The sequence below is a fragment of the Ruditapes philippinarum genome, unplaced genomic scaffold (genome assembly GCF_026571515.1).
Source record: "Ruditapes philippinarum isolate M1 unplaced genomic scaffold, ASM2657151v2 ctg113_1_1_1_1, whole genome shotgun sequence".
In the NCBI taxonomy this organism is placed as follows: Eukaryota; Metazoa; Mollusca; class Bivalvia; order Venerida; family Veneridae; genus Ruditapes; species Ruditapes philippinarum.
In genome coordinates, this window is record NW_026857305.1 from 112,314 (window position 1) to 136,014 (window position 23,701).

Genomic DNA, 23,701 nt, shown 5'->3' on the forward strand with positions numbered 1-23,701 from the left:
GAAGACCTCAGGTGCCTGTTTGTGCATTATTTCAGACATGAGCAGACACCCAAGTAAAATCACCAACTTTCCATAAGCTAGCTGGACAGTTCAAGGGAGGTAATTATGTAAACAAACAAGACATGTACAGCACAATCTGCAATGTTAGCATGTTCAAAATGTAAAGTAACTAAGTAGTAACTCCATACTGTCTATTCAGTTTTCTCTAAATATTTTATCAAATGAATGGCTGATTTACAAATGATAATTTTCACCAAATTGCATCCAATTTTTCCACTCTCTTTTTTGAAATACAGTACTTCAAATGTGCAAAATTTGAAGTTTTTGAGTCATGCAATTAGGTTAACTGGGGAGAAAAACCAGATTCTTTCCAGTCTGAATTCATCTATAGTCTTCAGATAAAAATGATGATTATCATACAGGTACTGTTTTAAACTGAGGTAAATCATACTAATATATAATCAACATGGAACATAATACCAACAACTAAAACTAAAACTTGACATGTATAACTCTTCAGCTCAAACTGTTATATAGATTTCTTAATTGTCTCTTTGTTAATATGACCTCGGCGAGTTCTGCAATAAACCTGGGAAGCAGTTTACCTCCTTCAAAGCCTAAAACAATTATTTGCAGCTTCATGAAATCATTTGTTTTTAATAAACAATCACTATCACCTGTTTTAAACAGGTATGAACACATTCGGGCTGTGATATATTGAATATTACAATAAAAACATTTAAACTATACACCTGTATTATGTACTGGCTAGGTAAAAACACAATCACACACACATACATGTATACACAATGAATCATTCCATCCAAATATAATCATAAACTTTACACGTAGCAAATAACTGAATGATATTCAGTTTATAACAAACATGTTTTACTTTGCTCACTCAATGTACAGACATTAGAAATATAGTTGTGTTGCCACACTAGTACTATACACTTGCTTGGTAGATAATATGGTTTTTAATCTATCAATAGTTAACCAGTGGCAATGCTATACCTGACATACTGTCATATACAAGAATACCATTTCATGGTACTAAAGTATTTACAAGTTGGCAACTTTGTGTATTAAAAAATATTTTAGGACATTTCTAAAACTGAATTTTTATATCTTTACTCTAAAAATAACACCACTTTATGAAAATGTGAAAAGAAAAAAGAACCAAACATACATTTATAAATAATGCCCACTTTTGTGTATAAAGGAAACACCTTAAAACACTAAAAATGATATTTCCATAACGTTAACAATGTGATGACAGAAAATATATTTATACTATTTCTTACATTCCAATCAGGAAAATACATTCATCCTATATAAGTATTAAGTCTTCAATGTTGCACAAATGGTGATTTACTAAAATGAATACAATAAAATTTTAGTACACAAACAAAGGAACAGAATTCTCTATGTTAAGAACATTTCCTAACAAAATATTCAACTTTTTCTTTAGTAGATTTACTTACAACTTCAGGCATGGGTGAATAGCTTTTATTGAAAAAATAAACATTTTTCTTTCAATTAAGATACCTTAATATGATGTTTTTACTATTACATTTTAGGATTTTAGCTTTAACCTCTTTTCAGACAAATATTTCTATTAATGATATAAAAACAAACTTTTAAGGATAATATTTTTCTGTTGCCATACATGGAAACTTGAATTATTTGCATCACTCTATGTTTAACAATATAACTTACAATTAGTGTTTTCTCATAGAGCCTTGTGGATTAATTTCAATGTCTGAATTTTCAAAGTGATTGAATTACATCATAAAATCAGTTCATAAAGGATAAATAAATGACAAAATTAATAAAACATTACCAACGATTTAAAATCTGAGCTCTTCTTTAAAATATGCAATAAGATAAAATAATACAAATGCAATCCTGAATCTTTCACCATCATGCTGCCTTTGACAGATAATTCCAATAGATCAACCTGACATGTTATCACCTGGTATTTATACTTGGTCACATTGTCTTAATTGACTTTTACTTTGCCTTATGTTTTTTTTCTCTCAGCTAACATTTTTCAGTTCTACTTCAAACACTAGGGTGCTATTAGGTGGTATTGGTCCTGACCTCTGGTTTCCATACCTGAAATATATCCCAACAATATATCATAACACTTCCATCACTTCTGCACCATACAATTTCTACAGCTGTATTATAACTAACAATAAATCATGGTTATATTGAGATGTAGATATCAAGATTTATGACCAGTTATATGACCTAGTAGCAACAGTTGTAAGATTATATAACCTGGGCCTCTAGGTGAGGATAATGAAGCATACAAGTCACTAAAAATCGCTGTAACAAATTCTGTCAGGATCAAGTTTAAGATCAGTATCAATATTGGAATATCTTCAAAGCATTTTTTGTTCAAGTTCAATATTTTTCTCTTCTAAACTATCATCATATCACATCATTTAAGATAACATTGTTTTACATAAAAGCACACAAAGTAGATTTTCTTATTACAATACTCGTAGGGCATGGGCCAAAATGATCACTAAGATTTAACACTAAGAGGATGTAGGCTTACAATAACCAATATATTGTCACTTTAGTGCAGTAACAGGTTAAGTCCATAATATAATTTAATAAGAGTTAACCTATTACTGCACTAAGGTTACCATATGCATTCAAGCAAATTGACAGTAATTTATCCTGTTGCTAGCTCAATTCTTGTAATCACTAAAATTTAAACCAAGAGTGAAGGAAGGTTAAAATGAGTTTGTTACTGGTAGATTAAGTGCAGTAAGGGAGAAAACTTACCCTTGTTGTGGAGGTATCGTCAATCTTCTCTTTCCTCCCATCTTCATACCTTTAAATACATGACGCATATGATCATTAATAATAATTTAGTAAAATGTAATATCACTTCTATATATTGTGCCAAGATGTTCACTGTAAACCAAAATTTGACTTTTTTTGAAGCCAAAGAAAAAAGAAAATGTAAAAGAGATACATCTAATATCAAATCACAAATTTACAATAAACACATGGAGCTGGCATCTTTCCTCCTAAAGTTCTTTACTTTTATATTTGATTCCTGACCTGCGCATGACACTTGTTTTGTTGTGACTATTTAGAAGTAGGGCTGCCATAGATGGAAAATTTTCTATCAATGTATAACGATGAAGATGAAATAAAAATGTCACATGTGTTTTCTCAAATACAACTGTATGTGTTATAAACTGTTTTATTTATGGGGTTACCCATGCTTGTTATAAGTCATCACAGAGTCTTTTTTAAAAAAATTGCTGGAAAGACACATAAAGGTTATATAGCAAATCAACAGGTTTTTACGTGTTTGGGTTTTACATCGCACCAACACAGTACAAGTCATATGTCAACTTTCCAGCTTTACTGGTCGAGGAAGACCTCAGGTGCTCCTCCTTGTGTAAATGGGCACCAGAGTAGAACCACCAATGTTTCGTAAGCTAGCTGGAAGGCTTCCCCTCATGAAAGAATCCAAGTCCCTGTCAGGATTCAAACCTACAGCGGTGAGGTGCAAGAGGAAAGTCTACAAACTTAACTACTCGGACTCGGACGCTCCCCTTGACAGTTTTAATGGTGAAGGAAGACCAAGGTTTAACATCCCCTGCCTAGTAGACAACAGTTTATAAAGCTATATGTCCTACATCTATGTTTAAGATAACATAATGCTGTTCAGGTAACAGATACAAAAGTATTCAGTAGTATACACTTTTTAAGTTCTGTATGTGTATTTGAATTTGCGGAAGCAAATTTTCGCGGAAAGGTCCATTTTGGGGGTCTATACAAATATTCGCGCTATTTTGAATTCGCGGAGGTGACTGCCGAAAATCATAAATTCGTGTAGACCCCTCAGGTAAACAAGGGTGCCATAGTCACAAAATACGCCCGTTTACGAAAAAGCTTTAGATGGAGATGGGGGCATTATGGATAAGTGTTATCTAGCAAGCAAGTTTTTATTCTTGGCACTGTGTTGTTAAATGAACCTTAAAACAAATCAATAGGGAAGATATGCACAGAATGTGTGACCTTGACCTTGGTCGCAGGGACCTGAATTTTATGCACGGCACTCAGCCTCACAATGATGAACATTTGTGCCAAATTATATTGAAATCCCTCTATGCATGTAGAAGTTTTGCTCCAGACAAGTGTTTTTCTATGAGCTCTAACTGTGACCTTCACCTTTGACCTAGAGACTTGGTTTATGTGCAGGCACTACGTCTCATGGTGGTGAACAATTCTATAAAAGTAACATTAAAATTCCTCCATGCATGTAGAAAATATGCTCCGGACAACATCTGGATATTTAATCATCTCCAGTGACCTTGACCTTGCAAATATTAACCTAAATTAAATGTGTAACACCTGTAGTCATGATAGTTACCATTTGTGCTACAATCCATCAATAAATGATGACTAAATGGTCCCTATAACCATCTTCAAATTTTTATCTGAACTTTGACCTCTATGTGTAACCTTGACTTTGGTCGCAGGGATCTGAATTTTGCATGCGACACTCAGCCTCACAATGGTGAACATTTGTGCCAAGTTATATTGAAAACCCCCAATGAATGTAGAAGTTTTGCTCCGGACAAGCGTTTTTCAATGAGCTCCAAGTGTGACCTTGACCTTTGACCTGGAGACCTGGATCATGCATGGAGCAATACATATCATGGTGGTGAACATTTCCATAAAGTATTATAAAAATTCTTCCATACATGTAGGAGATATGCTCCAGACAAAATCTGGATATTTCACCATCTTTAGTGACCTTGACCTTGCATATATTGACCTAAAGTACATGTGTCACAGCCGTAGTCATTATAATGACCATTTGTGTTACAATCCCTCAATAAATGATGATTAAATCGTCCCTATACACATCTTCATATTTTTATCTTTTTTTAAACGGGCGTATAAAAAGTACATGTAATTTAATAACTAAAAAATTCTGATTTAAGATTTTATTCTAGGGAAATCGTTTCATTACAATTCTTAATCTTTGAATGAGCTGAACTGATATTTACTTGAAAATTAAAATATAATTAAATTTCTATGAGAAAGTATTTACATTTGATAAGGTAATTACTGTATGATCTTTATGAACAAATACCAAGTCTACAGAACACCATAGTTATCACAGTTAAGAATCTTGACCAATGAATGAAACATGTGTAAATAAATGTTACATTCTTTAGAACATACTCAAGTCCAAGAAAGAGGATTATTTCATGCCCTTTGATTAAATTCTATTTTTAGAATTGAAAGTGAAGGGGAGTAATTGTGTAAGTCATTTATGAACAAAGTAATAACTTTGTTGTCTCCCTTTGATTAAATTCCTTTTACAAAATCTGGATATTTTATCATCTTTAGTGACCTTGACCTTGTATATATTGACCTAAATTATATGTATCACAGCCATAGTCTTGATAATGACCGTTTGTGTTACAATCCCTCAATAAATGATGACTAAATGGTCCATATACACATCTTCATATTTTTATCTGAACTTTGACCTCTATGTGTGACCTTGACCTTGGCCGCAAGGACCTGAATCTTGCACGCGACACTCCGCCTCACAATGGTGAACATTTGTGCCAAGTAATATTGAAATCCCTCTATACATGTGGAAGTTTTGCTCCGGACAAGCATTTTTCAATGAGCTCTAAGTGTGACCTTGACCTTTGACCTAGAGACCTGGTTCATGTGCGCGACACTGCTCCTCATGGTGGTGAACATTTATATGAAGTTTCATTAAAATCCCTCCATACATGTAGGAGATATGCTCCGGACAAAATGACTATTAAGAAATTATTGCTGTAGAAATATTCACGCTAAACATGAATTCGCGGATCGAATGTCAGGGTGAAGATCGCGAAAATTTGAAGCCCGCAAATATTTCTACACATACAGTAATTGCCTGACAGTAAACAACTGTAATACTGTCAAGACTAAATTCAAACAAACTTTCCCCTCAATATTTTATTAATTTACAATATCTCATTACTTAAAAGAATTTACCTTCAACACCTTTATCCCAGCCCTGTATAACTTCACCAAGTCCAAGTTTAAATTTAAATGGTTTACCAGATGTACAGGAATCAAATTGTCGACCGTCCTTCTGTAGTTTACCAACATAGTACACATGTGCCTAATGTATAAAATAGTAAAATATTAGCCTTCAATATGTCTAAAATGTACAAGTAATTAAAAGTAATAAATGTAACTGGTAGTTGTTTATTGATAATTAATATGGGACAAGTTAGAATAATTGAATTAGTAGCAAGAACTTAACAATTTTTTCCTGAACCTTGAGAAAAAAGTTCTCAGGTCTCAATCAGTGCATATAAACCATTTGAGCCGCTTCATGACAAAACCAACATAATGCGTTTGCGACCAGCATGGATCCAGACCAGCCTGCGCTTCCGCTCATTTAATTTTAACACTTAACCTGCTGGCCTCAACAGACCAGCAGGCACATCATGCTGATTGATCATGGTCTGCACTGTTCTCTGTTCAGTTAGTACATATGTGAAATTCTCCCCGAAAAATGATGAATGGTTGGATGCAGTCCATTTAATTAAGATATTTTATGTGCATACGGTTAAAGATATTTATTTTAGCCAGATTGTGATGTCATAAAGGCTTGAACCTTCCAGCAAATACCAAGCACTGATGTTCAGTATTGCACAAAAACATACTTCTGACACAAGAATGATTAGATATCCATTAAACAACTTAGCAACTTGACTACAGCTACTCAACTACAGCTCCCCTTCCATATATGCAGTTTGTACTACTCCAAAACTTTTCTTTTAAATAACAGGAAAACTAAATATCAAAATAAAACAATTAAGGTTTTAACATTAAAAATTTAATATTTTATAATCGATGTTTCAGATTTTATTACCATTCTTCCTTTCTTAGCTGGAGCACCATCCCCTATCTGTATATCCTCGGCAATAATTCCTCCAGCAAGCACTTGTTTCTTCGGGGTCTTATTTGGTTGAGGAGTTTTACTCTGCTGTGGGGTTTTACTTTGTTGTGGGGTTTTGCCCTGTTGATCTTGTTTGTTTTGTTGTTTCTGACCAGGTGTCTGCTGATTCTGTCCTGGTTTAGGAGTGTTTTGTTGTCCTGGTTTAGGGGTGTTTTGTTGTCCTGGCTTAGGGGTGTTTGGTTGTGGTGTTTTTCCACCTTGTTGCTGAAAAAATATTTTGCCCCATATTTACCAAATCATAGCTAAATCTGAATAAAGAAATTGTCCCAATTCCTATATGGCAAGTGTGATCTCAATTTTTGGGAGATCAAGATGAAAATTTAAAAGTATTTATCTTAATGTGTAGACCCTTGGCTTGACGGACTTCACATAGTGCTGGTGGCAAATACTCAACCTTTCCCAGTCAAGAATTTCGAGACTGAAGTACCACCAATAATTTGGACATATTAATAGTAGAGTTTATAACTAATTCATGTAAACAATTCAATGACTACGTAGAACTGCTAACTGCTCTTTATTATTATAGAAGATGGTAAATTCAAAATGCACTTTAACTTGACCTTATCTTCCACTCGAAAGAAAACAACACAACATTATATGGTAGTGAAAACTTGGATTATAATGCCCACATTCCCTTTTGGTAGAGACTAAGAGTTAACAATTAGCTGGTGCATTTCATGCTACAAATTCAATTTAAAGATGTTCCAGCATTTCAGTATTAACATTACATCAATACCCCTAATAAGCATGTAATATAATCATACAATGAAACATATTTTTACCTGGTCTGCGTCCCCATTCTCTACGTTCTTGTTCTTCTTCTTCTTTTTTTTCTTCTTCTTAGCTGACTGTGTCTCGGCATCTCCTCCAGGACCTGGTGTGGCAACTGGAGTAGCTGTGACCTTCTTGCCCTGATCCTGCTGTGTAAACAACAGTAAATATTTATAACAAAATTAATTGTTAAATCATGCAGTGTGTATCACTTAGTCTCAAGTAATAAGTATGACATCCAATAAGCATCAATTTAACCTACAGCCAGATAAAATCTTCTAGCATATCAGACTGGCGTTTCCGTAAGTTTTACCCATGCCAAAAATTTCATCTGGCATGGGGGGTTCCAGATGAGTCGCGTGCTGTACAATGGCACGATATTTGATGACGTAATTTTACCGTTATGAATGATTTTGTAATTCATACGCTGTTGAATGAAAGTAGTTACGGTTGTAATGATATAAATTTTCATTGAAAATAAAGATAAAGAATTTAAAATATAATGGAATATGGTAGAATATGCAAGAAAAAATATCTGACATATGTTTGCGGTTCGGATCGGAATATCCGTCCCTCGGTCACCCGCCCATGGGCGGGTCACCTCGGGACGGATATTTCGATCCGAACTGCAAAATATGACAGATATTATTATTCTCAAGTCTTCTTTCTAATAAAGCTCTATTTGAAAATCAATCAAAACCATAAGCAAAATGAAGTTTTCTTCACTCTTCTGTCATATAAAAACCTCATAACATGATCATCTGTTTTACTAGACAGAACAAGAGATCTGCTTACATCACTGCTGTTACATCACATACAGTCAGACTAAACTAGAACTATCACTAAATGTGATTAATACCCCCACAAGACTGCTTCGGAAATGAGGATGTTACTAGTAACAGAATTATGGTTGTGGGCAATTAAAGATAGTTGTGGTTCTTGTATGTTGCATTTCCTTTCAATGTGGTAGGCAATTGATGAAGTTTTATTGAATTACTCTGTAATAAGCCCAGAAAGACAAAGAAAAGGAACAAAGGGCAATAACTCTATAAATATTGAAATGGAGTTATAGTTCTTGTGTACTGCACTTCCTCTTTTTGTGCTTGACCATTGTATGAAGTTGTTTTGAATTCCAACCAGTACGTTTTAAGTTATGCTCCAGACAAGGAAAAGTATCAAAGGGCAGTAACTCTGTATTTTGTCAAAATGGAGTTATGGCTCTTATGCACTGCACTTCCTTTTAATGTCCTTGACAACTGTATGAAGTTGTATTGAATTCCAAACAGTAGTTTTCAAGTTATGCTCTGGACAAGGAAAAGTAACAAAGGGCAATAACTCTGTAATTTGTCAAGATAGAGTTATGGTTCTTGTGCACTGCACTTCCTCTCAATGTGCTTGACCATTGTATGAAGTTATATTGAATTCCAACCATTAGTCTTCAAGTTATGCTCCGGACAAAAAAAGCAATGGAAAAGTAACAAAGGGCAATAACTCTGTAATTAGTCAAGATGGAGTAATGGCTCTTGTGCACTGCACATCCCCTTATTGTGCTTGACAACTGTATGAAGTTGTTTTGAATTCCAACCAGTAGTTTACAAGTCATGCTCTGGACAAGGAAAAGTAACAAAGGGCAATAACTCTGTAATTTGTCAAGATGGAGTTATGGTTCTTGTGCACTGCACTTCCTCTAAATATGCTTGATCATTGTATATAGTTATAATGAATTCCAACAATTAGTCTTCAAGTTATGGTCCGGACAAAAGAAAGCAATTGAAAAGTAACAAAGGGCAATAACTCTGTAATTTAGATAGAGTTATTGTTCTTATGCACTGCACTTCCCCTTACTGTGTTTGACAATTGTATGAAATTGTTTTGAATTCCAACCAGTAGTTTTCAAGTTATGCCCCGAACAAGGAAAAGTAACAAAGGGCAATAACTCTGTAATTAGTCAAGATAGAGTTATGGTTCTTGTGCACTGCACTTCCTCTCAATGTGCTTGTCCATTGTATGTAGTTATATTGAATTCCAACCATTAGTCTTCAAGTTATGGTCTGGACAAAAGAAAGCAATGGAAAAGTAACAAAGGGCAATAACTCTGTAAATATTTTAGATAGAGATATGGTTCTTGTGCACTGCACTTCCCCTTATTGTGTTTGACAATTGTAGGAAGTTGTTTTGAATTCCAACCAATAGTTTTCAAGTTATGCCCCGGACGAGGAAAAGTAACAAAGGGCAATAACTCTGTAATTAGTCAAGATAGAGTTATGGTTCTTGTGCACTGCACTTCCTCTCAATGTGCTTGACCATTGTATATAGTTATATTGAATTCCAACCATTAGTCTTCAAGTTAAGGTCCGGACAAAAGAGAGCAATGGAAAAGTAACAAAGGGCAATAACTCTGTAATTACTTTGGATAGAGTTATGGTTCTTGTGCACTGCACTTCCCCTTATTGTGTTTGACAAATATATGAAGTTGTTTTGAATTCCAACCAGTAGTTTTCAAGTTATGCCCGAACAAGGAAAAGTAACAAAGGGCAATAACTCTGTAATTAGTCAAGATAGAGTTATGGTTCTTGTGCACTGCACTTCCTCTCAATGTGCTTGACCATTGTACGTAGTTATATTGAATTCCAACCATTAGTCTTCAAGTTATGCTCCGGACAAGGAAAATGCAACGGACGTCTGGACCGACCGACCGACCACCGGGTGACTCCTATATACCCCCCCCCCCCCACCCCAAACTTCGTTTTTGGGGTATAATTACAAAATATCTTGAGTTTTTACAAAGGACAGTCAAATGTCTACTTTGTTCTTAACTTCAGCTTACTAGTTACTACATTTAAAGGTTCATATGTATTAAAAAACTGTTATTTTAAAAGACAATTGACTAACAATAGTGTTTTGTTAATCATCTGTGAGTTAAACTTTACTTTAAAATTTCTTTACATACATTTTTATCTTGTTTTGGGGTTTTATTTTTCTCTTGTTTTGGTGTTTTCACAGCATCTTGTTTAGGTGTTTTAGACTGCTCTGGTTTTGGGGTCTGCTTCTCCTTTTTCATCTGCTGCTTTGGAGTCTCTTTTGTCTTCTGTGGCTTTTGTTTTGGTGTCTTCTCAACTTCCATATCCTCTACAATACCCAAACAGATATATCAAATTATTTCATATACAACACTTCTTTCTTTAAGTGAAGAGAGCTCTAATAAGACTAAAGTAATTATTTTAATGATAAAGTAATTTTTAGATCTACCAATTTTTAAGAATGACAAATTGTTTGATCATGAGGTGCAATGTGCTTTTTAACTGCTGCAAGTTATTTTAATGATGCTATGTATTAATTCTGCGTTCACCTATATAGTGTAGAGGATTAAACAAAATATATATCTTCTCTTTGTGTACTCAAAAGATGTTTATTTTACATCTAAAAAGAGACTGTATATTTTCAGTATCTTCATAATATATCTAAGTCACATACAGCTTTAAAGTTTTATACCAAGATTCTTGACACCAGCAAAGGAATACCCAACATGCCCTATGAACAGTATATCAAATGATGTGTGCAATACAAATCTAATAATTTAATCAAGGAAACCATGACACGTAAGTTTTACAAATTTCATTTTGCAAACAGCAAGAAAATACAAGAAATGGAAAATATCTCTTAAAGTCGGCATGTCAAATTCATTCAGCAGTGCAATACCAATCACATACAAGTAATTGTCACCACTTCTACTTTCAAGAACAAATTCATTACCATCACTTTCGTCTTCTTCTTCTAAATCATCAAAATCTTCTTCTCCAAAGTCGTCGTCGTCATCATCGTCATCATCATCATCCTCATCATCTTCTATGTCAAAATCATCATCATCTTCATCATCACTCTCAGCAGCCATATTGTCCAGCTATATTATTTGTTGTTATGAAAAGCAAGGATAGTTTATGTGAAGTTAATTAAAAGAAATTCAAACCTCCGAAGCATTCATAAATTTCACTGAGTTTAGAAAAATATGTACCATACATACATAATATAGCACAGAACATACATATTGTAATGAATAGGAATTACTCACTGTCCCTTCTAGAGGATAAACATAATCTTATTGGTAATACAGTCAGTGGGTTTTCTGTTAAGCAGATTTAGGGAAACAAATAGGGCCCCATTCACAAAGCATAAAAAGTGTTGTTTTTTTACTTTTTTCACAATTCTTCAATGAAAATACACAGTAATTTGATAATATTGTCAATTTGCTACTCCCAACATGTGAACTTGATATCTAGCTCTACTTTCAATCTTGCAAGACATTGATTTTCCAATGCTGCTCATAGCAAAGTACAAAGCCTCACAAAGCTACTGCAACAATATATTCTGAGGGTTTTTTTCTTCTTCAAATTATCAACATATTACATACCAGATCTGTTGTATTCAAGTCTTCATCATCATCACTGTCTTCATCACTATCTTCATCATCATCTTCAGAAAACTCACTGCCCTATTGATTAAAACAATATTTGCATCAATTAAAGAATAATACATTGTACAAAAACACATATCATCACAAATTATCATGTAAATTCTTTTTTTGTATTAAAAAATGTCACAATTTCTATTCAAATGTACATGTATACTGTAACAGTTATGATACGTACCCCTGGTGTAAGCCATTTAGTTTTCTTGTTTGGAACCAGAGCTTGAGAACTCTTCTTTCGTTTACCAGGAGTGACCAGTTCTGGTACTGGAAATAAAATACAGTAATGTGAAATAGAAGCTTTATCAACATGAAACATGGACCATTTATTAACATTAAAGAGTACACATGGAATACATTTGCATGTTGTCCTTAAGGAATTTTAATATTTCTCTCAATACTTCAATCACTGATGGAAGCCAATTATTTCTATAGCACAAGAAGATGTATTTGACTAATAACAACTACAAATGGCATATCTATTATGACTTAATTTCACAAAATAAGATTTAAATGTATTCCTTAAAGATGTTTAGAGTATTCTGTGGGACAGTATACAGCTATTCCTGTTTCATGCTAGCTAGCAACTCACAGTAAGGGTACAGTACAGCAAAGTTATTATACTGATCAGTCAAATGGGAAGTAACCAGATAAATAGCATCAATATTGATCTGCTAAAAACCTTAAAAATTTATAGCCATTTTCACTTCAAAAATTATAGATAGATTGGTAACAAAAGATTTTACATTTCATGCGGCCTTGTCAATATTTCAAATACAGCATTGATATTGGACACTGAGAAACTGAACAACTTACACCATCATACAGACTTCTGATTACCAGAATACTTATGCAAACATGAAACCTTGGTAGAATCAGGTAAATTAAGACCAGTAATTAGCTTCCTTTACGGCCTGCACATGCTTTTGCATGTTTATGGCTTCGGACCTATGTCCTGACTCCTTAGTTATAACGTCATAGCAGCAAATACAAGAACCCAAGTCTTTCTACTGTTACTGAGTAGATTTTAAGCAAGCACTTTAAGCTTTTCATGTAATCTTTTACATATGGCAAAGCAGCGGTTTTTTTTTCTACTTTGGGAATGGTGCCGGTACCAGACTGATTGGGACAAAATGCGTTATTTTGACTTAAATTGGGAATTTTTTCATTCATTTTTTCAGCTACAAATAAGATTAGCCATCATGAATAAAGATAGTTAACAGCTTCCACTGTCCAGGTAGAACTATTGAGTGGTAATTTAATATGTTGGATTTAAATGATTTCAGAGAAATCAGTTGGCCTTGTGGGAATTTGAACAGCCATTTTGGGAATTTAAACATTGGAAATTTTAATGCCTATTTTCTATTGGGAACAGTAACGTTTTAGGGTAGTAGTTATATAAAGAAACAAGAACGTGTTTGTTAAACACAAATGCCCCCGGCTCAGATTCTTGTCAGTAGCAGTATTTCAAAAAATGTTTACCCATTCACTCAGTTATGGACAGAAAAATTGCCAAAAAATTGTAAACACAAGTTATATAGCTTGACAAAGTCATGGCATTTTGTAATTGTGAAAAATATAAGTTGCCAAGTCATTGCTCTGACTTGTGAAGTTGAAAAATATTCAACTTCATGCAAGTTATCTTGCTACCAAATATGAAATACATTGTCATTAAATAAAGGCTGTATGGGCAAAAGTGTAAAAATCTATTTTGAGCACTGGTGACCTTGACCAAACTGACCCCTAACTCTATCCAAAAGAAGAATACCATGTAAGTTATCTTCCTACCAAATATGAATACATCTGTCAATAAATAAAGGCTGTATGGGCAAAAGTGTAAAAATCTATTTTTAGCACTGGTGACCTTGACCCAACTGACCCCTTACTCCATCCAAAAGAAGAATACCATGCAAGTTATCTTCCTACCAAATATGAAATACAGCTGTCAATAAATAAAGGCTGTATGGGCAAAAGTGTAAAAATCTATTTTAGCACAAGTGACCTTGACCCACTGATCCCTACCCCAATCAAAAGGATGATTATCATTCAAGTTATCTTCCTACCAAATATAAATATATCTGTCACTTAATAAAGGCTGTATGAGCAAATGTGTAAAATTCTATTTTTAGCACTGGTGACCTTGACCCAACTGACCACTAACTCCATCAAAGTGTGTGTTTCTATCAATTATAAATAACATCTGTCTTTAGAATAATGTCAATATACCTGTAAAATGTAAAAATCTATTTTTAACATTGGTGACCTTGACATTGGTAACATTGACCTTGACCCAAATGACCCTTACTACACCCAAAGAAGGAGGACCTCCCTTGGCATGTTTAAACTAAAACATCAACTAAAAAATAAAGGCTGTATGAGCAAAAATGTTCATATTTATTTTTTAAACCAGTGACCTTGACCTTGACCCTAGAGACGGCTTACTCCATAAAAAAATAGAGGACCATCAAAGGTATCCACCTACTAAATATGAAAGATATCATTAAACAAATTAAGCAATTAGGAGAAATTTAAGATAAATCCAACTTGCCGAAATAGGTTAACCAGACAAGGCCCTATTTTCAAAGTGAAAAAAGGGAAATAACTGGGAAATATGGATGACACAGTTATATAACTTGGCAATATCATGTACATTGTATTGATAAGTAAGTGTGGAAATTATAAAGCCATTAGTATAGATAGAACTTAAGATATTTCCAACTTGCCGTTTAAGGTTAACCATTATTCATTTTAAGTGCTGAAAAGGGCAATAACTTGGTAAATATGAAAGCCAGAGTTATGTAACTTGCCCAGATCATGTACTTCGTATTGATTAGTAAGTGTGTAAACTTGAAAGCCATTGGTACAGGTAGAACTTAAGAAAAATCCAACTTGCCATTCTAGGTTAACCTCGTACAGACAGACGGATGGACAGACGGTTCAATTACTATATGCCCGGGGGCATAAAAAAAACACTGCAAAGTGTATACTTGAGTATAGATGCCTGTTAAGTATTTTATGGCCCTTTTGGATGAAAACTATATTGCAACCCCTGTATTATAATCAAACATATTGTGATATTGTCCTAACATTACATCCTGAATTTTCCTATACAAGTCTATGTAAACTAAGTGATCCCAAGAGTTGTGGCTATTTTGACTTGTGGGCATTTGTAAAGGACCACAACCTGCTGTTAAATGCCAAACATCTATTACACCTTGTCAAGAAAAGAAATATTACAGATTTCATTTTGAATGTCTATTCATAACTACTGTGACCTATATAAGTATCAGACTGGAAATATTTATATACCTTTTGGAGAGGGCTATTTTTGTGAAGTTTGGTCAAAAACCACCAAGTTGTTTAATTTGGGAAATTGTTTTAAAGAGCTTGTGGGTTATTGACAAAAGCTTAGGACTAAGGTAAGCTAATAACTACCTTCTTCGTCAGAATCCTCCTCTTCCATATCAAAATCTTCCATTGCATCCATATCATTATCTTCAAGTTGGTAGCCCGTCAAATGTATATTCCCTGAAAATGATCAAAATTTAAATGTTGCAACTTGTAATTAACATTTGAGTAATAACCAGTCAAAATACCTGTTTATGCATATATTTCTATTAAATAGTCAACTAGTCAAATAAATAGAACCCGAAATTATTTAAGAAAAGTGACATATATTTTTTTTTTAAATACTTGAAATATACATGACGATATATAAATATTTATCTAAAAAACATTTTTGTTACAGTTACAGTACTAAGTAAGTTTATCTTGCCAGATTATGTAGAACACAAAAGAATTAAAGCTACCATTTGTTAAAGATTACTGTCAATAGTTACATATAGTACTTACTGGATAATTCTTTACATTGTGTTTAAAAGTAGTTCATTTCTTCAGGTAAAGAATTTTTCAAATTTTAGATAAAAAATGTTTTCATGGAAATTAGAGTTCTCCCATAGGGTGAAATTATTAATTTAGAGGCAGGGGGAACATTTTACATAGAAAAAGAAGGGAAAAAATCAACAAATGTAATAAATTCTCTTTTTTCAATAACAATCCCCCTTGTTTTTCGAATCCTAGAATAGACACTGAAGTCACTTTTAGAATTTTTACCTGGCCCGTTAATGAAAAATGTTACTTCCTCCCCCTCATTGAAGTTGAGATCTAGAGGTTGTTGTGTCTGATGTTTGTAGTTTAAAGAACAAATCAAAAACTCTGACTTCTGGCTTGCCACCATCACCGATACTGACTGATGATGTTTACCTTTCAATGTTTCTGTAATAAGTATGCATAAAAAAAATTTCAATTAAAAGTTGAACTGTTAAAATTCTTCAAATCTTAGGAAATATAACAAATATTCATATTATTCATATAATCATGCATATAATGATAAATCAGGCCCATCCAAAAACTAATGCAATATTTCTACATAGTTTCCTCTAACACAATCGGCTAACTGCAGGCCTTTTTTCCCCTATCCCACAGATCCCATTATGGGGCCCATTCCCCATCCAAATTATGTTGTGTTTTTTTCCAATCCAAAAAAATATTCCCAATCTAGAAGTCAGCAATTTGAAAGAAAAAGTACCGCATTTTCTATTTTGATGTTGTGAAATAGCTTTAGGGAATATATTCATGTTTTGTACAAAAAACATGACTTTTAGTTGATTATCAGTTTAACATTTGCACACATTTTGGCCTATCCTTGTATTTTTGATATCACAGAAAAAGCTGAACAGTTTAAGTAAGATTTATTTAGATTTATTTTAACAATTAATTGTATCACCTTGAATGCTAGCATATTTTCCCAAATTGACATTTCATGATAACCTTTTTCCTAAATTGGAAAAACTTTACGACAAAAAAAGGCCTGAGCTGCTAAGCAGATAATTTTTTCTTAATTAAGCTTCAAAAAGTAAGAACCAATATCTTTGTTTGTTTTTTTTATCTTTACTTAGATTTTTTTTAATTTAATAAACAGCAAAATTTAAAGTTTGATGACAAAATCTCATTACCAGGTACATGTACATATTAATTATTTCTATCAGCAAAGTTTACCTGCATCTGTTGGAAGTTCTAGAGCTGCCATGCTTATATGGAAAGATTGCTCTACAATCTGACTGTAGCGCTTTCCCTCTTCTAAAACAAGTGCTGCAAAAAAATGAAACAAATTCTAATAAAATTTACAATAGAGCTGTTGCTGACTCTCTGCAAAGCATATCAGTGATATATTGTATCAGATGACAAATATATATGATACACAAATTTATGGATAATTACGGGACTCTTTCCAGGGGTATTGAAACAGGAATTTTTCCACTTGTGGAAAAATGAAAATTTGAACCAAAACAATTTTACAATTGTAACTAAATGTGCATGCTAAAATTTAATACTTAAATGACTGGTAGCCTTCATATGACCTAAATGTATCAAGGAGCTTGCTTTCCTACAAGAGTTCTCCCATAGGGTGAAATTATTAATTTGAAACAGAGAAAGTACATTTAATCATGGTTAAGTTAATAACTAAGATTTCCTTAACTTAGTTTACTAAAATAAATGTTCCCCATTGATAAGGGATATATGAATAGGAAGTGGCTAGTACTGCCAGCCAGAAGTTCTAATCGTACAACATGTTTTCAATAATAAATAAATGCAATGATGAAGTCAGTAACTTGGCTAGCACGTCTTGTTACATTTTGACAAAGAATGAACATGTATGTTTTTTGTAAATAATTACAGATGTTTGGCATTTATATTATATCGGATTAATCTGTCAGAAATGAATTCACCCATATAATTAAAGAGTTTTTGTGAGCCGATGGAAATTCTAATTTATTTACAATTTATAATTATTAAAAATACTTTGTCATAATCTGTTTTATTTACAAGTTATAATTGTTAAAAAACTTTGTCATAATCTAACTACCGCTGGAAATTGACCTTTAGACTTTATTGTCAATTTAAGTCCCGGACTGACACGTTAGCAGCTATTGTTCTTAAGCAATCGTGAAAAACTGGTGTACTGCATCATTTTATTGGTGAGCAAACAACCAGCTTTAAGTGTTCAAGATGACATTTTCATTACATTATATTGTCAATAGAAATGATGTAATACTGTTTCAATTTATTTCCCCTCATATTTTCTCAAGGAGTTTAATTATTATACTCTGTGATTTTCAGAAGAAAAAACTTCTGATCATCAAAAGCTAAAAATTAATATACCTTCATTAATTGATAAGTTTTCATGATGTTCAATAAAATCTTCTTTTAGAAACACAAGCTTTCATATATTCATTAATTGTTTTAGGTTATTTATTTTAACAATCTAAGTGATCAGTGATCACATGTGTCATCTCACAATCCTAGTCCAACTAATTAGACTTGTCAAAGAGACACCGAGATAATTTTGGACGGGCGCTGTCTTTTTCCAAGTCCAACCACGAACTGCATTTTTATGCACGGACGCTTCCCAATTAGAAGTTGTTGGGAGCGAAAACTAGAAAAGTTTCAAAGAAACGGTATACATTACCTGAACGAGAATCGTTTTTTATGCAAGGTTCCAAATTATCATACTTCAAAGTCGAACAGAAGACTAAATATTCCACTTTAATTTTTTAATCGTTGAATGTTATTGAAAGCGGCCATATTGGAAAGCGGTGTAATGGTAAAATCCATGGTGTAACACAGGTATCGACGGCGATCAATTGTATTTGCCAAGCTTTATTATACAATTTGTTTATGTTATTTATATGAATTATTGCAGGATAACTCTTTTATTCACACACAAATATTTCAGCATTAAAAAGAGAATGTGAAAAGAAAATTCTGATAACCTTACTTACAAATTAAATAGTTTATGATGTCAGATCATACTGCATTTAAGTCCGTTTAAATTGTCAAATTAGATATTATTAAGTTGGATTTTTTAACATTTGTGATCATTAGGTGAAGTTTCTGAACTACCTTTTTATTTTATAACCCTGCCATGATTTCCCACATACGAAAATACAATGTAATTGTAGGTACATCTTAATGAATTATAATTATAATTATACTATACATGATGAAGCAAAGAAAAATTTCAATTTATATTACACTCCATATCAATTTCTAGTTTATTATCTTTAAAAGAAATTGAGGACGGTTGTGAAGGGGAAGAAGTTCAAAACAACCAAAAATAACTTTAAAATTCCGAAAAAAAAATCTTAAAATTTCAAACTATAAAATGGAATTTCAGACAGTCCTCAGTAAAATACAATTGTCGCACAGATTTGACGGGGTTTATGATAAAAACACAGCAAGAGGAAATTTAGTGACCGTTATTTAGACGTTGAATAGCATAACAATGTAAGACAGATGGGAGAAATGTTAGAACGACTGTCGCAAAAGGACACCAAAACCTCTGATACCCATTAAAAATTCCATGTTGTCTAGTTCCCGTTGAACGGCACCTCGAATGTGTCACATTGAAAGTTCCATGATTACCGCCGTATTATGTACACATTTGTGGATGTTGATTAAAAATTTCAACATTATTATGTTTAAGTGGTCAATTCTGTTTAAACCGGCGAAAGGGAGCACTTGCACCTACCAGAGCCGTCTTTGGCACTCCTGTGTATTTATGTTTCGATTTTGCAGTTTCAGGCGTTTTTGGTGGGTTTTTTTTTCGAGGGTGGATACATGAATGTGGATAAGTTTTTTCTGTTTCTTTACATTTCTTTGCTTGCTTGCCGAACCTTGTATTGATAATCATTATCTGTTTGTTACGGTTCGGTATACATGTATACAATATGATAAACAAGATGAACAAGGAAAGGCGGCGTTCAATGAACGCAACTCCCACACGACCCAGGAACATGAACCATTGGCAAGGAGCCCAGGATGATTCTAAATTAAAACGGGACAGGGCGCAAGGGAGAGCACGGTCAGGCTTATCACTAAAATGTAACTGAGAAGGAAATCAAAGAAAATAAATAAATGAATGATTAATAGGACCACTAAGTTAACGAGCACAGGGGAAGGGGATAGGAAATTCGGGGAGGGGGCGAAATAAAGAAATAAAACTAGGGGCAAAGGGAAGATACTTACCAAAGACGAGAAAACAACAAGGGACACAAACAAAAGTGTCACCAAAACAGTATGAAACAGGACCACTAAGTTAACAGGCACAGGGGAAGGGGATAGGAAATTCGGGGGAGGGGGCGAAATAAAGAAATAAAACTAGGGGCAAAGGGAAGATACTTACCATAGACGAGAAAACAACAAGGGACACAAACAAAAGTGTCACCAAAACAGTATGAAACAACAAGACATACACCTTATACATTTATAAGTCTTAATCTGTTCATTTGAAAAATCTGATCTTCTCAATGACTTTTTTTTAATATCCTATATAAAAAGATTTAAATTATTTCAATTAAAATATGTGACCCTTCCTTTATAGTTACACAGCATATGGCTGGATCACAATAAAGTTCCTTTTTAGTAAATTAATAAAGTATGTCAAGAGAACATTTAACTTTATCAATAGGTTTAATATGGTATTATACATCGGCAATCGGTGAAAAAGAGCTCTTGAAATATTATTTGTACAAATACTGAATAATTTGAAGTGTATTTCAAATAGTTTCCTTCAATATTTCTTTTACGTTCTTAATTGTCATATAAATATGCATGTATAAATAAAGTCAGTATTTTATCCGAGAGTGACATTTGGCAGTCATTAGCAGTAAACAAGAAGGCAAACCACCAATTGATAAATGTTGAGTACATGTATTAAAATATTTAAAAAATATTAAACAACAGGACCATTGCATTTTAGGTTAAATACAATGATACTTTTCAATAGTATTTAATAATGCACACATTTATTAAAAAATGATGAATAGATTTATTTCCCCCGATATTTTGTTTAATTTAATCTTCATGCGTAACCCACACTTACCTGCTAGACACACTGGTAGCTACTACCAGCTTTCACGGAATCGATTTTTTACGATGACGTCATAACATGTCCGCCGAAGATAGAGTAGACAGTACAAATTTGAAATAAATCGCATGTATGCGTTAAGACAGGTACAATCTAATATTTTTTCTAGGAGAAGTTAGTACTAAAATTTATATTCTATTGATCTTTAGAGGTAATTGAAGTTACTTTTAGGTTTAAGCAGTAAAAATCAGTCCAAACTATCGATAGTGTTACCGGTAGATTTTCCGTGCGTAAAAATGACAGTTACAATTAGGCGTAACGGTTTGACAGTAAGAAAAAAAAGTCTGTAAAATGGGTCAAACCGATCACGCCGAATTAATTAGGCTACTCACAATCCCTAATTGCATGTTGCAGCTACTTTGTAGCAGGGCACACAAAAATCATTAAAATAAAAGGGCAAAACCCCTTTTTATTCATAACTCGGCCAAAATTTATTCAACATGAAAACCCATGTATTATTCTGATACTGATCATTCCTGTAAAGTTCGGATGAAATTGCACCAGTAGTTTCTGAGAAGTTGTCTAAACAAGTTTAGACAGACGACGGAGAAATGATTCCTGTATGTTGCCTCTACTATGTAGAGGTGACACAAAAATGCCTTACGGTTAGCCCGACAGGCCCGTACAGCTCATAGCCCACTGCCATATAAATATCCCCGTACTGCCTCTTTCCGATCAGCTAACAGATTTTTCAACAATAACTGACAGTGAAATTATATATAAAAAAATTCTCTTTCAATTCTGCGAATATTATCATTTCAGCTAATAAATGAACCAACTTTTTAAAATTTTACTTGAATTATTACTATGAATCGAGGACAAATCATTACTGACCCATTTTCCAGTTCTTCAAAATTTCACAACCACTTTTCAATCAGTTAACAAAATATAAACTGTATCACATAAAAATTGTCATACAATGTTAAAATATAATTAGTTCTGTATTTTGGAGAAATTTTGACAAACTCAACTTCAGATAAATGGTAATAAACAATTTTAACCTAATTATAATGCCATTTTTCAATCTAGATATCTATTTGCAGTGGTAAAGCTGTCACAATTGGGGTATGGATGTACATTTCAATTTGCATAACAGAAAAAGCATGTTCTTGTGAAATTTTTAGGATCTTAGGGTCTATATGACCCCATTCTAGTGACTGCTTACTGAAAAGTTATCACAGACAATGTTTTTCCTTGGTTAAGTGACTGTTACTTTACTGATGTATTACCTTCCAATTAAGAACTGAATGGTAAAATATGTACATATTAAAATTACAGCTTTTGAAGTGCAGTATACATTATGACTTTATGATATTGAAACAGTTGTCCAACTTAATTACCATTTCTGCAGACTGACTAAAAACTGAGTCTGTAAATCAATTATTTTTAGAAAACTATTGCGGTTTGTAACTGGGTAAATAAAGGATTAGTGGAAAACACACATTTTACATATTTTGAACTAAAATGCTAGCATTTTCTTTTTTATCGCCATAATTGACATTGCTGCTGATAAATTTAGTCAAGGTGAATACAAGATGTGCTTACAATTTGGTGACATGACAAATAAGGTCAAAAATAAAAAAATTCTAGGGATGATTGAAAAGTGGTTGTGATTGAAAACTGGCAGTATGTGGATACTGTAGATCTAGTTGATTTTTTTTATATAAATCGCATTTGTACCATGCATGTTGAACTGAATTGAAATAGAAAATAAAGTGTGTGGGTAAATTCCATTCATACTTGGAATTTGAATTAGGGTTTTCCCTTTTTCCTGTGTCATTTATGCTGCAGTATTTCTCCATCAGCATTACAGAAAGGAACAGGTCGATTTGAAAATTAAAATAAATAGCGAACCTATCGTCTCGCAAAAACAAGATGAGCAAAAGAAAAACGTAATTTTGTAAATTAAGATTTTAATATAACGATCAATATTAGTATGACACAAGACACAATTGCTTAAAAAGTGACGTAATATTATAAATACCCCAAAACATATTTTCTACTGATTTCAGTTGTACCATTGCACATGTGCTATCGTAAAGTGGTCTTAAAAGTTTTCCCGTTATAATGTCGTAAAAGGCTAACCATATTTTACAGGTTGAAAACTACTAAATATTTTCCTTCACTTTAAAACGACCCAAAACACACTTTATATTATTCTAGTATGAAGTAACTGTTATGGCACACAGTTCCTTTAGAAATAAGAAATTCTACAAGTGTAAATTGTTTAATAAAATCACATTTCAAACATTCATTATCATCAAAAGATAAATTATAAGCAATATCCCTATATATAATATCTATCGTTTTTGTTGGATAAGATGATTGTAATGAATGTTTTAATTTTTATTTTAATTACTTTTAATATGTCTATTTTTATGTTAATTGTTGTAAATAATACATTTATTTTGCATTATATGTGTTATCTTTGGTGCTTTGATGAAATGTCTTA

At 33.0% G+C, this 23,701-nt stretch overlaps 1 protein-coding gene across 2 annotated transcripts; it reads right to left on the minus strand.

Moving 5' to 3' along the window:
• Nucleotides 1–895: 895 nt before the first annotated feature.
• On the minus strand, nt 896–23,338 carry LOC132749336 (46 kDa FK506-binding nuclear protein-like). 2 transcript variants are annotated; one of them, XM_060739067.1, is made up of 13 exons: nt 23,234–23,338; nt 17,319–17,411; nt 16,374–16,535; nt 15,696–15,788; nt 12,442–12,527; nt 12,204–12,284; nt 11,549–11,696; nt 10,746–10,924; nt 7,807–7,944; nt 6,938–7,228; nt 6,049–6,178; nt 2,806–2,854; nt 896–2,121 (listed from the first exon to the last, which is right to left on the minus strand). In XM_060739067.1, the coding sequence occupies exons 1-13, from the start codon at nt 23,268–23,270 to the stop codon at nt 2,043–2,045; spliced, it is 1,566 nt and encodes a 521-aa protein (XP_060595050.1). In that variant the 5' UTR covers nt 23,271–23,338; the 3' UTR covers nt 896–2,042. The 2 variants fall into 2 exon arrangements, with proteins under 2 accessions (XP_060595050.1, XP_060595051.1); XM_060739068.1 differs by having other exon boundaries at nt 7,807–7,941; nt 23,234–23,298.
• Between the last annotated feature and the right edge of the window lie 363 nt (nt 23,339–23,701).